A 15,006-nucleotide genomic window follows, 5' to 3' on the forward strand; every position below is an offset into this window, starting at 1 on the left:
ATTTCCGAAATAGACTTGTTAGTTTTATTTGATTTAAGCAAATTTTTGTAATGGCCTGTTGGTATTTAAAAAAAAACAAACAATTAAAAACCTCATAATTTTGCTGCAACAACTTGTTGTTCAACGTATATCATAATATATAGTTTTTCCAAATGATTCAAAGTTAAATATGACTCTCTATCCATTAATTATTAAACTAAGACAATTAACTATAAGGAGATTATCATACAGAATTGTCAAAGAATTTTCCTTTAATAAAGTAGTGCAGTAAAGCTTATTTCCTGAGCATTTTTTCCTGCATTACTTTTACTTTTATACTTTATGTACACTCTTAGTTGAATAAAAAGTTGATACTCTAACTTCTACAAAAGTGTTTTTAAACAGTATGATTTATACTTCTACTTGAGTAAGAAACATTTATACGTTTGACACCTCTGCAAATACAGCACACACAATTTAGATTTATTCTTTTGTTTGTTTTGCTTAGTGTTAAAAAACATGAAACTCCTACTTGACATGAATTGTCATTGAAATTTGAGGTTTTCAAGTGATTTGATATGAAAACATTGAAGTGATAGAAAAACATTTGCATGGTTTTGGATACGTACCTTGATCCTGAATAACTTTAAGTCTTATTTCTGTATAGATCAATCTGAATATCAACTTCTCATCAAGAACAACTTCAATGGACGTGCAGAGAAACTTTGAGGTTAATGTGGAGAAAAGGAGCAGAGACATATATGGGCCTACAATGGGGAAGAGACTGCTGATATTTATTGATGACATGAATATACCAAAGGTACCCGCACCAAAAGCCTGTTAAATATGTTTTTTATTAACCTGGTGATGAAACTGGTGTGATCATCCTATTTTACTGCCCAGGTGGATACTTATGGGACACAACAGCCTATTGCATTTCTAAAGCTGCTATTAGACCGAGGCGGACTTTATGACAGAGGAAAGGAACTCAACTACAAATTCCTTAAAGACCTCATCTTTATTGCTGCCATGGGGAAGGCAGGAGGTGGTAGGAATGAGGTGGATCCACGCTTCATCTCACTCTTTAGTGTTTTCAGCAGTCCCTTTCCCACTATGGAGTCGCTCCACCTTATCTATGCCTCTATTATCAAGGGCCACACCAAAGTAAGTTACTGTTTAACACATAAAATTTCATGCTGTTATTTTATAACAAACCTGATTTTTTTGTGTTTTTTTTTTAGCTGTTTGAGACAGGTATTAGGATGGTGTGTGATACAGTCACAGAATGCACCCTAGAACTTTACAAACACATCACCAAAGACCTTCCCCCGACTCCATCCAAATTCCACTACATCTTCAACCTGAGGGACTTATCCAGAGTCTACAATGGACTGATCCTCACCAAACCAGACAAGTCTGACCTACTTTATTTTCTCTGATAACAGATTTAAGGAAAATCTGCCTTTTTTCCAATAATTTCCTGCTTTTCTTGCAGTTTTTTGACTGTCAGCCAGTTTGTGCGTGTCTGGCGAAATGAGTGTTTGAGAGTCTTCCATGACAGACTTATTGATGAAACTGACAAAACGTTGGTAGGTTAATTAACAATAGTTTTGACTGTCAATTGTGAGTTAGCGTGTTGAGAAAAAAAAATTTAGACCCAAACTTTTCTGTGTTTTAAAATGTATTCGTTTTATTTCACCAAAAGGTCCAAAGTCACATAAAGAAGCTGGTTGAAGACCACTTTACGTCAGAAATGGAGGAAGTGATGAGGGACCCAATACTTTATGCCGACTACAGGACAGCTCTGAGTGAATCGGAACCAAGAGTTTATGAAGAACTCCAAGACTATGAATGCTCGAAAGCAATACTTGAGGCAAGTTCACTGATATCAGTGGGAGTGGTAGGCTGTGCCTGAAGTCTGAACATCTAATATTGTATTTATCCAGGACTTTTGAGCATATTTACCCACTATTTCTCCTTCCAATCCATAGTTAATACTTGAGGAATACAATGAGAAGAAGCCAAGAATGAAACTAGTCCTGTTTGATGATGCTCTGGAACATCTGACCCGGGTTCACCGCATCATCCGCATCGATCGGGGCCACGCACTGCTTGTTGGAGTTGGAGGCTCTGGCAAACAGTCCCTTACCAAACTTGCTGCTTTCACTGCTGGCTGTGAGGTAGAGAAACATTTTTTTTTTTTTTTACCAGTGATCAAACGCATATAAGCTAAAATGTATAAATAGAAATCTATGCAAACTAAAATACTATTAAGAAAGTTAAAATCTACATGATGTACATGTTAAAGCCGTAGGGAATAGACCGTCCCAACTGTTTCCGAAGTCTCCAGAGAGATGTACGACATTACATAAAAATAATAAAGTGAATGTGATTGGTTGTTTATCAAGAGGGCGGGATCCCAACAAGATTTTATTTAGGGGTATTAAAGTAAATGGGTTCACATGTCCTTTAGCTTTCAATTTACCAGTTTTCTTGTACAATAATAAAAAAAAAGATCATTGAGGCAACAAACCGTATATATGTCTAAAGGGAAGGAATATGATTGCAAGAAGGAACACCTATTCAATTATTCAAATTAAGAGCAATTTCAGTGTTGCACATAAAGCAGAAGGAAATGATGTGATTGCTTATAGTAAGAGAAAATTGTCATTGTCAGGTGTTTGAGATAACTCTAAGCAGAGGATATAATGAGTCCAACTTCCGTGAGGATTTGAAAACCCTCTACTTAAAGCTTGGAATTGAAAACAAGAAGATGGTTTTCCTCTTTACGGATGCCCATGTTGCTGAGGAAGGCTTCCTGGAACTAATTAACAACATGCTCACATCAGGTTAGATATGTCACTCTGGCCATTACAGAACATAATCCATCTACAGAAACAGAACAGTCACTAATTATTCAGCCTCTTTTTAGGCATAGTTCCTGCTTTGTTCCCCGATGATGAGAAGGAGTCTATTCTCAATGAGCTTCGTGATGAGGCTCTGAAAATGGGAGCAGGTCCCTCCAAACAGAGTTTATGGCAGTACTTTGTCAATAAGAGTGCTAGTAATCTGCATGTGGTCCTATGCATGTCTCCAGTTGGAGACACCTTGAGGACACGCTGCAGGAACTTTCCAGGTGAAATTACACTTCCCTTAATTCTCTGAATAGCTTTCATCTATTCTGACCTACTAATGATGTTTATTTTCTTCTAAGGACTGATGAACAACACTGTGATAGACTGGTTCCTGCCATGGCCTCCACAAGCACTAGAAGCAGTGGCACACTTTTTCATTGGTCTGTTATTTCTCATCATTATTTTATGGATCATTCTGGTGCTGGAAAAATATGTTCAAAATATTTTAGTTATATTCCAAATTATTTCTTATTTAGAAATTTGAATTTACTAAATGTTTTTTTTTCTTATGGTTATTTAATTTCATGGTCTTTTTTATTAAACAAAATGTCCAAGGAAAATACAGTACAAAGGTTTCAATAATTTTTATTGTTAGCACTTTTTTGCAATTCCTTGTAAATAATAAACAAATAGGGAGCTACCAAATAAATAAACTAGAGAAAAAAAACCTTAAAGTGTAAAATCTATATTAAAAAAGACATGCAAAAGAAGTACACAAAAATCAACACACTTAAACAGAGATTTAGATTAATCAATCAATCAATCAATCAAAAAATTCTCAATAGATGAGTTGATTACTAAAATAACTGATAAGTGCAGCCATATACTCACTTTAAGAAAACTGAGCGCAGAACAGCTGAGTGATAAGCCAAACTCTGCCGAGGAATAATACTGGAATTATAAAGTCAAGCATAAATAGACGACACAGTAGAAAGCACAGGGAAGAGTGTGAAGTCTGCATTCTGCAGCTTTAGTTCAGGATGGAGATTCATAGGAGTTAATGTATGCCTAAAAGTTGCAAAGACAATCAGTGGTTTAAATGCTTTTTGGATGTTTTGTTGATTTTACAGTAGTAGCCATTCAAAATGTCCTCACTTTCCTTGCTGGTCCCCTACAATTCCTTTTTAAACACCAATCTTTGTAGTAAAATATTCTTTCCATCCTGATTTGACATTAATATCTAAAGTGAAGTGTCATCTCCTGGTCAGACCCTGTAATTCAGTGAAAGGGTAAGTCAGAGTAAAAAATATGCACGTCCAGGAGAGGGAGGGGGTAACTCCAGTGGCTGGGAGTTGGAGGGGATTCAGCTGGGAGTTGCAGGGAAGTGGGCTGCCATTTGGCTGGTAGCCAGGTAGCCAGCCGAAAGGCAGTGGCTACTGTATAAAATAGATTTCACAACTTTTTTGCCTCTTTTGCCCCCACATGCATAATTATCTAATCTCTTACGTGTGTGTAAGGCTAACTTTTTCACCAATTCAGTCTGGTTTCATCTGACAGGCTTTTGTTGCACTAAAGTTCTGTATAGTAGCTGTCAAGACACCACCTTATGAATACCATCGGGCTCTTTTCTCTAACTCGCTCTTTTAATGTTTGTAATTTTACAGGTGAAAATCCAATGATCCCTAAAGCACACACTGAAGCAGTTATACAACATGTTTGCATGGTTCATGGCTCTGTGGATGAATACAGCAAGCTATTCCTGCAAAAATTTAGACGATTCAATTATGTTACTCCAAAGAACTACTTGGACTTTATAAACACATACTGTAATCTCTTGGAGGAAAAAGAAAACAGTTTCTTAGGTAAGAACATGGAGATATATTATTGAAGCAATATAGCTGATTTGATGCACAATACCAGCTAATTGCTGCACAGTGGTGAGTTTTTGAGGATTTTTTTCCCCATTTGTAGGTCAGTGCAAGCGTTTAGAGAGTGGGCTGGATAAAATGAAGGAAGCCAGCAATGAGCTGGCTGGACTAAATGTCCAGCTTGCAGATCAGAAGGTGGTCCTTGCTGAAAGGTCAAAAGCTTGTGCAACCCTACTGGAAAACATTACCATAAACAAAAGTGAAGGTCAGTAAATGCCTGTAAGGTTTAGCTATTAGCTCTAGAAATGTATGTATTTGTTATGTTTGGCCAATTCAAAGCAACCCCCTCAAGATCAATAAATGTTTTTTTCCCTTTTAGCTGAGGACAAAAGATCTATGGCTAACAAAAAAGCAAAAGAAATTGAGGAACAAAACAAAGTCCTAGCTGTTGAAAAGAAAGAAGCTGAAAATTCCTTGGCTGAAGCTTTGCCAGAATTGGAATCAGCCCGTCACGCCCTGCAAGAGCTGAAGAAATCTGATGTCGCCGAGATCCGGTGATCACACAATTGGCTTTTGGCTGATAAAACAATGTGCAAAAATATCTGTTATCATAAAATTTAGAGATAGATCGATAGACAGATCCCTAATATTTGCTGACATTTTTTGAGAGGAGGATTCTTTTTCTGCCTCCATTTACATGATCAAAATAACAGAGTAATAACAAATGTTATACAAGTCTCAATTTAAACAGAAAAACGTATCTTTCAACAAATTTAATGGACAGTGTGTAATAAATTGGGATTTGTATTTTAAAAATTAGGGCATTTCTTTAACACATATTTATTCAATAAAAGTGTTCCTGTACCATAGAATTAGTTGTTTATAATTACATAGGCAGTGGTGCAGCGCAATTTTTGATCAGAGTAGCCAAAAAGAACCAAAAAACAAAAAGGCGTAGCTTTTTTTAGGTGGAGACAATTTATGAAGGAGCAAGTCTTCAAAACGGTCGCAGAGGTTTCAGGCTTTTTGCCGGACAGGTAAAGGGATTAAATATAAAGTGAAGTTTATTTTGGAGCTATGTTTGTTGAAGGTACGCTGTCCCTTTAAAGAAAACATCATAAATTGCTAGCAAATGGAGCGATGATAGCTGTGCATCATGTGATCTAATGGCTTGGCTGCTTAATGCACCAATGAATCAGGAACTTCCTCCAAGTATCAGCCAATACAGATTCAAGAAAAACAACCAAATATCAGCCGGCTAATATGTTGCTCTATCTAAAAAAAAAACTGCCAATGTATCGCTACAATACCAGACAAATCACGTTATTAAAGAACAGATCATTCAAAACATATTAGCTCATTAACAAACGAAACGAGTTCCCTTCTATTGACGCTCTCTTTCTCCCTGGTGCCTCTTGTAGGTCTTTTGCTAAGCCACCTAAACAAGTCCAAGTGGTGTGTGAGTGCATTCTGGTGCTGTGCAACTATAAAGAAATCAGCTGGCAGTCAGCAAAGGGAATGATGTCTGAAGCCAACTTCCTTCGCTCCCTGATGGAAATGGATTGTGATTCGATAACTAATAGCCAGTTAACGACAGTCAAAGGTAAGTGGCTCAAATGAGATTTATAGATTGTTTTCGGAGAGAACACGCTATAAATTGGGATTAAAACTATAATTTGTGGTGTGTTTACTAACAATCCACATCTAATTATTTTATGTTCTCTGATTGGAACTGACCAGGTTTCATAAAGAGCCTACATACAACCCCAGAGGAAATGCAATCAATCAGCAAAGCTGGCTCAGGGATGCTCAAGTTTGTGAAAGCAATCATAGGCTACTGTGAGACCGCCAAGAAAATTAAGCCCAAGAGAGATAAAGTAATTCAGATTCTCCATTCCTGCTTTTCTTCACTGCTGTAAAAAACTAGAATGGTAAAATAAAAAAGGACTATTCTTTTTAGGTGGCACGCCTAGAAAAGGATTTCTTTAAGAGCAAGAAGGACCTGGGATGCATTCAAAATGAGCTTAGCAGTATCCAGGCAGAGTTGCAAGCTCTTGAGGAAAAGTACAAAGCTGCTATCAAGGAAAAGCATATCCTTCAGGGAGAGGCAGAAGTCATGGAGAGGAGGCTTACAGCTGCTGACAAACTCATCTCTGGCTTAAGCTCAGAAAACAAACGGTTAATGTTTTTTTATCTCATTAATTCTCTTTAAAACTTTGTCTTGGTTTGTTTCAGGATTCTCTGTCGGCTCTAATTAATAGGCCTTCGCAGGTCTGTAATATGTCTGGATCTTCCTTTAGGAAAAGGAATCCATACTTTTACATTACTCATTCATAAAGCATTCATATTTTATGGAGCCTCCCAGTTGTTGACTTCAACCCATAAAAGCTGGCAAAGTTCCAGTTCTGAAATGATCTGATCTTGGTCTAGATTCTAGACTTAGAAAACTTGTACAAAGCCTGTTTTCATTTATTTTTTTACACCCTTAGATGGGCGAGAGACTTGGACGAGTTGAAGCAGAGACGTGCGCACCTCCTTGGTGACTGCTTGGTCTCTGCTGCTTTCCTGAGCTATGCAGGGCCCTTCAGCTGGGAGTTTAGGAATGAAATGGTGCATCAAATATGGGTTAAGGATGTTCAGGAAAGAGGCATCCCCCTGAGTCAGCCTTTCAAGGTGGAAAGCCTTCTTGCTGATGAAGAAGAGATCAGCAGGTGAGTGTTGTGCAAGTTTGCTAAAAGGTTATGAATATATTAAATAGCTAGAGTTAGGAGTTATAACCAATTAATAAGTGTTAGTTAGATGATTATATCTGTTATTTTCTCACCAGGGTTCTAAGTCATTTAAATAAAGTTGGATTTCCAGTTGCCTTCAGCAATTTAGTAACTTAGACTATGTCTATCGGCTGAGCTATTAATGACAAACCAAAGAAATTGTCTCTTTTCATTCAAACCAAGTAGGGTGTATCTGAATGATTATCATTTACTGCATAAAATAACCACAAAAGATGATGGGTTAAAATACAGTGGTACCTTTATTAGCCAATAATCCTCATAGCAGTATTATTGTCTCCATTAACAACGCAAACACTAAACAGGACTGAAAATAAGCAAAAGTAAAGAATCCGTTCAAGAGTCTCTGAGGGATGTTCAAGTTTTAAGGCTTAAAGAATTCAAAGTTTCCTTCAAAATACCAGCTGATAAATATGAATAACCCTGGTGTGGAGACATTAAATGCAATCAAACAGTGAAAAATGAATAATGACACAGGAATGCATTAAAATGTAGTGGCTGGAAAAGAATGGGTTAGCTCAGCTGGCACCGGAGTGGGGCGGGCCCAGCTAGAACAAAAAGGGTTAGAAGACTGACAAAATAGCCTGACTATAACCTGTAGCCTGACTCTTCAAACAAATAGGAAAGAAGGTATTAAGCAGATAGTAACACACAGCATGGATCTTTCAGTCAGACTCAGTGAGCATCAGCATTCAGTTCAGAACTCTTACTTAAAACCATCAGCGGTTGAATCAGAAAGCTTATTTCAGATAAAACATAAACAATACATGTAAAACATCTATTCTACTCTCATTCACCCAAGCAGTGAATTTCATAAGCATCAGAGACAAAAAAGGATGTTTACTTGTTTTCTCAGTGGAATGTAGGGGCAGGTTGGCTGATCCAACAGGCGTTCTGATACAGACAGCAGAAGGAAACTTTGCAGGCCTTAGTTGTGTCACTCACAGCAGCCTTATCACGGGCGTCCTTATAAGGCAGCGGGTAGCTTGTAGCAGCGGCTCTGACGGCAGCAGCACAGTTCCAAACACCAGCTGAACAAATGGGTCATGGTCTGGTGGTTTCCCAGTTTAAGCAAAAAGTGCGTTCAACTTGTTCAACAAAACACCACGTTCAGCTCTTTGGCATCGTAGGCAAAATGTAGTCTGATTCAGCTAGCGGAAACAGAGGTTTTGGTGGCTATGGCGTAGCCTCAGCTGAGAACCAGCTGAGAACCAGCTGAGAACCAGCTTACCCTTTGGAGGCCAGAGAGCCCCAGGCATCAGAGTGTGGGATGGAATCCGGCTCCTTCGGGCCCTGTCACACCTCGCCAATTTAGACAGCATTTGCCTAACATCCCAGAATCTCCTAAAACTCTGGCATACGCTGAACTTTCTATGTATTTTTTCAATTTTGGGTGTATACATAGCGTATTCATAACGAGTCCAGAACTTCTGTCCAATGAAAGCCTGATTATGCATAATGCACGACAGCGTAATGCCCATGAAATGATGCACAAGCCAGCGTCCTGAGGGGAGCACCGATGCACCCGGAGATGCCTGGTCTGCATAAAAAGATGTCTTTGATCGGGGTATTAACCTAGCTGTTGTTCACCCTCTGCCCTAAATATAAATAAATAAATAAAAATAAAAAGAAACAAAGAAGGTTTGCAGTCGCAGCAGATTCAGCGTCATGTCTGCTAGAAAGTTTGTTGGTCGTGGATGTGAACGCAGGGAGGATCCATTACAACCACCTTCTGGCTCACCCTATGATGGTGATACAGTCTGGAGGAGAACTGAACTGTGAACCCCTTTTCATAACAAAAACTGCCAGTAGCTGTAAGTTAGAAACACGTTCAGCCGTCGTCTGGAACACGTCAAATACATTGACATGCATTACGCGTAAGTTATAACCAAGTTACTCATAACTTTTGGATAAGTCAGACACCACGTCTTATAAGTAACTTTCACTCAATACAGGGGTCTTCAACCCCTTTTTCCAGGCCAAGGACCCCAAGACTGATGGCGAGATGGAGCGGGCACCCCCTAATTATATATATTGTGTGAAATAGTGTTCTATCAAACTGGTCCTATAGTCATTCTATTACAGATGGTGTCATGTAATGAAAGTAATTTTTCACTTGGATTATGAAAGTATTTCTGATTCTGATTCCTGGTTGATGGGACAGGTGTTGTGAATGAAACAGTGCCCAGCTTGAAAGAGCTCCTGTTTGTCGCTGAATTTGTGCATTGATGACTAAAAGACATCTTCTACCTCCATTTGAATTCATGTTAATGTGCATTTAAAGACATTTCAATTAGTGGAAAAAACTGCAGGGGGAAATATAAAATAAAAAAAAATAAAAAAAACTCTAATCAACCAAAACCTTCGCGACCCCTATGCAGTACCTCTGTGGAACCCCTAGGGGGCGCGGACCCCCTGCTGAAGACCTCTGACTTAACGTATGTCAACGATCAAATAACTTACCTGTAACATATACATACGCAGGGTATGTCGACGTGTGCCATGTGTTTCAGCGTGCTTCAGCATACTTCAGCGTGCTCATAACTTATAAAACACGTACCAATAATTTATCCAACGTATGCCAGCATTTTGCCAGATTTTTCTTATGTCAGGCATAAGCTAGTCTAATACAAGGTGTGACAAGGGCTTTAAGCAAACTCTGTCGCAGGGATGTGACGTCATGGGGGAGTTGCTCCTGCTTACATCATCGATATTTGATCCTCAACATGAGAAATGAGTAATTGTAAAGATATTATAATTTTTCTCAAAAAAAGATGTTTAAAAACATGACAAAAAATACATTTTAGATTAATTTTTGGTTCTTTTACATACAATACCGATTATGAAAGTACTTACTGTGTATTTGATCTGCAACAGATGGGGCTCTGAGGGGTTGCCCCCCGATGAGCTGTCTGTACAGAACGGAATCCTGACAACCAAAGGAAGTCGCTTTGCACTGTGTATTGATCCTCAGCAGCAGGCATACAACTGGATTAAAAAGAAAGAAAAAACCAACAATCTCACGGTAAAAATGTGCCTAATAAAACAACTTCTTTCCCATGTTTTTTTAACTTGCTGCTTTTTATATATAATAGAAAGGATTTTTTCTATGTAGGATGACAAGGGCCACGATTCAGTAAAGAATTACATAATGAAATAATTTTTGTACATAAATAGATTAATCAAAATTTGACTACAGGACGTATTTAATAATATACAATTGATTATGCGAACCTCTGCTGAATAGCATGATTTTATTTTATGATGTAAATGTAATTATTTAATAAATTAATAATATTCCTACATGTAAGCAGACCATGAATTAATGTAAACTGTCACACATCTATCAAAGTCAGCGAGGCGGGACTACCGCCAGTCTCTCAAATCCTGACGTCCGATTGGATGTTCCCAACCGAGCAAAGCATGAGCAGCTCAATTTAAGCAAAGGGACATGAAGTTTTCGAGAAGATGCTTATTCTCTTATCCAATAGGCTTCCTCAGTTCTAACTGGTGGTGGAAGACAGGCCAAACGTCTTCTAGAAAACTAAACTTTTCAAGCTGGATGACTGAGAATCGTCCCAAATATCTAACTAAGCAAAATAAGACAACTTCTTCCTGATTTTCTTTTTCACAAAATCTAAAATGTGCTGCAAGTCATATAAGCAAACTGTGAGCAAATCCAGCCTCTATATTGTTAGTTTGGTCTGAAATATATCCAATGACCTTATGAATGAGTTTACTGTGATCTAGTGTGGTGGGAGCTGCCAGAAACCTCAGTAGAATGAAGGTCAGCCCCGCCCACTGACTAACGCCTGCTCACATTTTCTCATGAACATTTTAGACACCAAACCATGAAATGAGCGGCTGGAGCTGCTCACCCAATTTGCAATATTTAAATAGCAACATGCATTAGAAATGTATTTACAAGCTTTTTAGCCGAATGTTTACAATAGGGCAAAAGAATACCAAGAAGAACTTGTCTTATCTGGCTTAGTAAGAAACAGCCAATCATACGTCTGGGTTTCTATGGAAACGGATGTCGTCCTTTGTCTTTGTTTGTTGTGACAGTTTAAATTACCGGTAATTTGTTGTGAGCTTCAGCGCAAGAGTATGACATGATTAATGAAATAATTATATTCTCTTAAAATAAAATCTATATATTGAACATAGGTGCATATAATTCATTATGTGTATTAAATAGATTATGTATTTATTTCCAGTTTTAATAAATTAACACATTTAATACTTAATTCATTAGGTATTTATTTATTTTTCCAGCACTTGTCATCCTCCATGTTTTCGAGTACTCATTTTTCGATCTTTATTAGGGCAGTTGTAAATATTTTTTTCTTCCACTCTGTATGTATTTTAATGTTTTAACAAGAAAACTACTTTCTAAAGAAACACATTCAAGGTAATGATTGCATTTTGGACATATATGTTGCAGAAAATCAAAGTTTTTCCTACATTTTCTAAATTTTATATAACATGGACATGAAAACCTTTTCCAGACAGTCAGCTAGTACAACCAATTAATGGTTAGGAGGGTCTCCTGGTTCAGGGCTCAGGTTAAAGTAATAAATGTAACGTTTGAAGTTTAGTCCTAACAAATATAAACATCTTTCCCAACAGATTTCATCTTTCAACGATCCAGAATTCCTGGAACAGCTTGAGATGGCCATCAAGTTTGGCTTTCCGTTCCTTTTCCAGGATGTGGATGAATACATCGACCCAGTAATTGAAAATGTTCTAGAGAAGAATCTGAGAGGACCTGAGGGCAGACATGTCATTATGCTCGGTGACAAGGAGGTGGATTATGATCCTAACTTCAGACTTTATCTCAACACCAAGCTGGCTAACCCTAAATACACTCCAACAGTGTTTGGGAAAGCCACGGTCATTAACTACAGCGGTATGATCCACACCAGGACACCTCTGCTTGTTATCTGATCTTATTCAAAACAAGGTTTGCCTGTGTAAATGTTTATGTGAATGTTCCACACAGTAACGCTTAAATGTCTGGAAGATCAGCTATTGAGCGTCATCGTGGGCTTGGAGAAAAGAGACACAGAAGAGCAACATGTGCGTTTAATCCAAGAGACCAGTGCGAATAAGAAGCTGCTGAAAGATCTTGGAGATTTATTGCTTATAGAGCTGGCCAATTCTACAGGCAACATTTTGGACAACACAGATCTCATTAAAACTCTGGAGAAAACAAAGCTGAAAGCCACTGAGGTTAGACTTGTTAAGGTTTGCTGCTTTTATGTTATTAAATAATGCATTCATGAATTGTTAACCTTTAAATCTGTATTCACCAGGTATTTGAGGCGCTCCAGTTGGCTCAGAAGACATTAGAGCATATAGATCAACTCAGAGACAGTTACAGACCTGCTGCAAAACGCGGCGCCATCCTTTTCTTTGTACTGACAGACATGGCTCTGGTCAACAGCATGTACCAATACTCACTCGCATCCTACTTGAAAGTGTTTGAAATGTCTATAAAAAGTGCTCCGTCTGAATCGGTTCTACACGAAAGGATTCAAAACATCATCAACACTCTGACATACGATGTTTACAACTATGGCTGTACAGGTAAAAGAGCCGGGTTAGATTAGTTTTAGACATTTGGAATTCTTATGGTATAAAGTTTAAGTTGTAGATTTCTTGATCCTTTAAATGTCCACAGGGCTGTTTCAGAGACACAAGCTGCTTTTTTCATTCAACATGGCGGTGAAGGTTGAACAGGGAGAGGGAAGAGCACCCCAACAGGAGCTAGAATTTTTTATAAAAGGTCATTTATGTAGAAAAACCTTGTGTATATATATTGTCTATTAACATACTTGGTCCTCACATTTTTATTTCTTCTTTTCCCTATTAAAATGGCTAAAGGTAATCTATCTCTGGAAAAAAGCAGCAAAAAGAAGCCATGTGATTGGCTTCCTGACCAGGGCTGGGAGGATGTGGTCAAACTTTCCGAGATCTTTCCTGATCAGTTTGGCTCTCTTCCTGATGACATTCAGAAAAATTCCTCAGACTGGAAATCTGTAAGTGATCAAATACTGTGGAGTGAATCAGTGCAAGCAAAGAACAAGCTTTGTAAATATTTACAAAACAATCATGTTATATGATTTTTTTTTCTATATTTTTTTGTAGTTTATTTTACAAGTTTTTTTCTTCCTATTTTTTTTTTTTTTTACAGATATTTTTTTTTTGTGTGTGCAAATTTCTCTTCTTCAAATTGAGTTATACGGATAACATTCTCTTCTCTTCAGGCCCAATACAAATCGAAATACCGTCTCTCTTCTCTCATGAGGACGGCCCGCCCCCAGAAGTGAAGAGAATAGGATCTCTAAAACAAAATGTATAACGAATAGTTTCTAAAACTCATCCTGAAGAAAAGGAGGAGAAAAGTTTATGATATAAAAAAAATATAGTTGCAAAAATAATTAACAAAACTAGAAAAAAGATCAGGGAAAACAGCAAAGTTATTCATAAAGTGTTTTTTATTTTATCTCTAGATTACATTTTTTTTTTTCCAAATTTCCCATTTTTAACAATAAATTCAACAATAAAGGAACAAAATTCACTCCATATGTAACAGGAATCAATGTAATCAGGTAACAGTAAGTTTGAGCTTTTTCTGTTTTTTTCCCCCCTCAGTGGTATGATTTGGACGCACCAGAACAGGCTCCATTTCCCAATGAATACAAACAAAACCTTTCGGCCTTCCAGACCCTGCTGTTACTGCGCTGCTTCCGTGTGGACAGACTCTTCAGGGCTGTGACTGACTACATCACTGTGACCATGGGAGAGAAGTGAGACTCTTTATAAAGTGCAATGAATCACAGTACCAAACAACAGTTTGCATCCATTCAGGCTGCTGCCCTTTAAAACATGGGAGGCTCAATGGTGTTTATTAGACCCTATTGTTACATTTTGCATTAAAAAATGTTGAAACACATCACTATAGCAGGGGAAAATACTCAAATAATAATCTCCAGAAACCACTTCACAAAATGAATGATCACTTTTCTCTCTCGACTCAATAATGAAAACCTTTTCACTGTCCGTTAGTGTGTCAGTTTCAGGACCTTCCCCTGCTCTATAGACCCCCTAAGACGTTTAGCTTCAATGGAAGTGACATTTTGAGATGTTATCCAATCAGGGCTCTTCTCTCTCGCTGCTGACTGAGGCCCAAACCTCAACAGGGATTTCTCATAGAGGCTGACCGGCAGCGTCCTGCTGCTTCAGAGCGGAGGGAAGATCACGACCGAGAACGGAATAAACAGCTGATTAATGCGCAACATATTCATGAAATCAGGCATTTTTAGAGCATAGTAAAAAAGGTTTAATGACTTAATTTATTAAGTTTGACAATGCATATTTTACCAATAATTTTACGAAATTACAGTAGAGATTTAGCTTTCCTAAAGTTTTATATATACACATATATATATATATATATATATATATATATAGATATATATATATATACACGTGTATATATATATATAT

General features: G+C 37.7%; 1 protein-coding gene across 1 annotated transcript in view; it reads left to right on the plus strand.

Moving 5' to 3' along the window:
- dnah10 (dynein, axonemal, heavy chain 10) overlaps nt 1-15,006 on the plus strand; it is a 54,078-nt gene that overhangs the window by 32,223 nt on the left and 6,849 nt on the right. Inside the window, exons 45-67 of the mRNA XM_015404921.1 lie at nt 647-799; nt 883-1,143; nt 1,221-1,393; nt 1,475-1,568; nt 1,685-1,852; nt 1,971-2,159; nt 2,657-2,828; nt 2,912-3,115; nt 3,194-3,274; nt 4,499-4,696; nt 4,806-4,967; nt 5,082-5,256; nt 6,124-6,305; nt 6,443-6,579; nt 6,663-6,880; nt 7,192-7,413; nt 10,369-10,516; nt 12,124-12,403; nt 12,497-12,726; nt 12,810-13,083; nt 13,178-13,282; nt 13,381-13,535; nt 14,152-14,306. Coding sequence (XP_015260407.1) covers nt 647-799; nt 883-1,143; nt 1,221-1,393; nt 1,475-1,568; nt 1,685-1,852; nt 1,971-2,159; nt 2,657-2,828; nt 2,912-3,115; nt 3,194-3,274; nt 4,499-4,696; nt 4,806-4,967; nt 5,082-5,256; nt 6,124-6,305; nt 6,443-6,579; nt 6,663-6,880; nt 7,192-7,413; nt 10,369-10,516; nt 12,124-12,403; nt 12,497-12,726; nt 12,810-13,083; nt 13,178-13,282; nt 13,381-13,535; nt 14,152-14,306 — 4,136 coding nt within the window. The remainder of the gene's footprint in view (nt 1-646; nt 800-882; nt 1,144-1,220; nt 1,394-1,474; nt 1,569-1,684; nt 1,853-1,970; nt 2,160-2,656; nt 2,829-2,911; nt 3,116-3,193; nt 3,275-4,498; nt 4,697-4,805; nt 4,968-5,081; nt 5,257-6,123; nt 6,306-6,442; nt 6,580-6,662; nt 6,881-7,191; nt 7,414-10,368; nt 10,517-12,123; nt 12,404-12,496; nt 12,727-12,809; nt 13,084-13,177; nt 13,283-13,380; nt 13,536-14,151; nt 14,307-15,006) is intronic.

The sequence above is a fragment of the Cyprinodon variegatus genome, unplaced genomic scaffold, assembly GCF_000732505.1.
Source record: "Cyprinodon variegatus isolate N-32 unplaced genomic scaffold, C_variegatus-1.0 Scaffold1897, whole genome shotgun sequence".
In the NCBI taxonomy this organism is placed as follows: domain Eukaryota; kingdom Metazoa; phylum Chordata; class Actinopteri; order Cyprinodontiformes; family Cyprinodontidae; genus Cyprinodon; species Cyprinodon variegatus.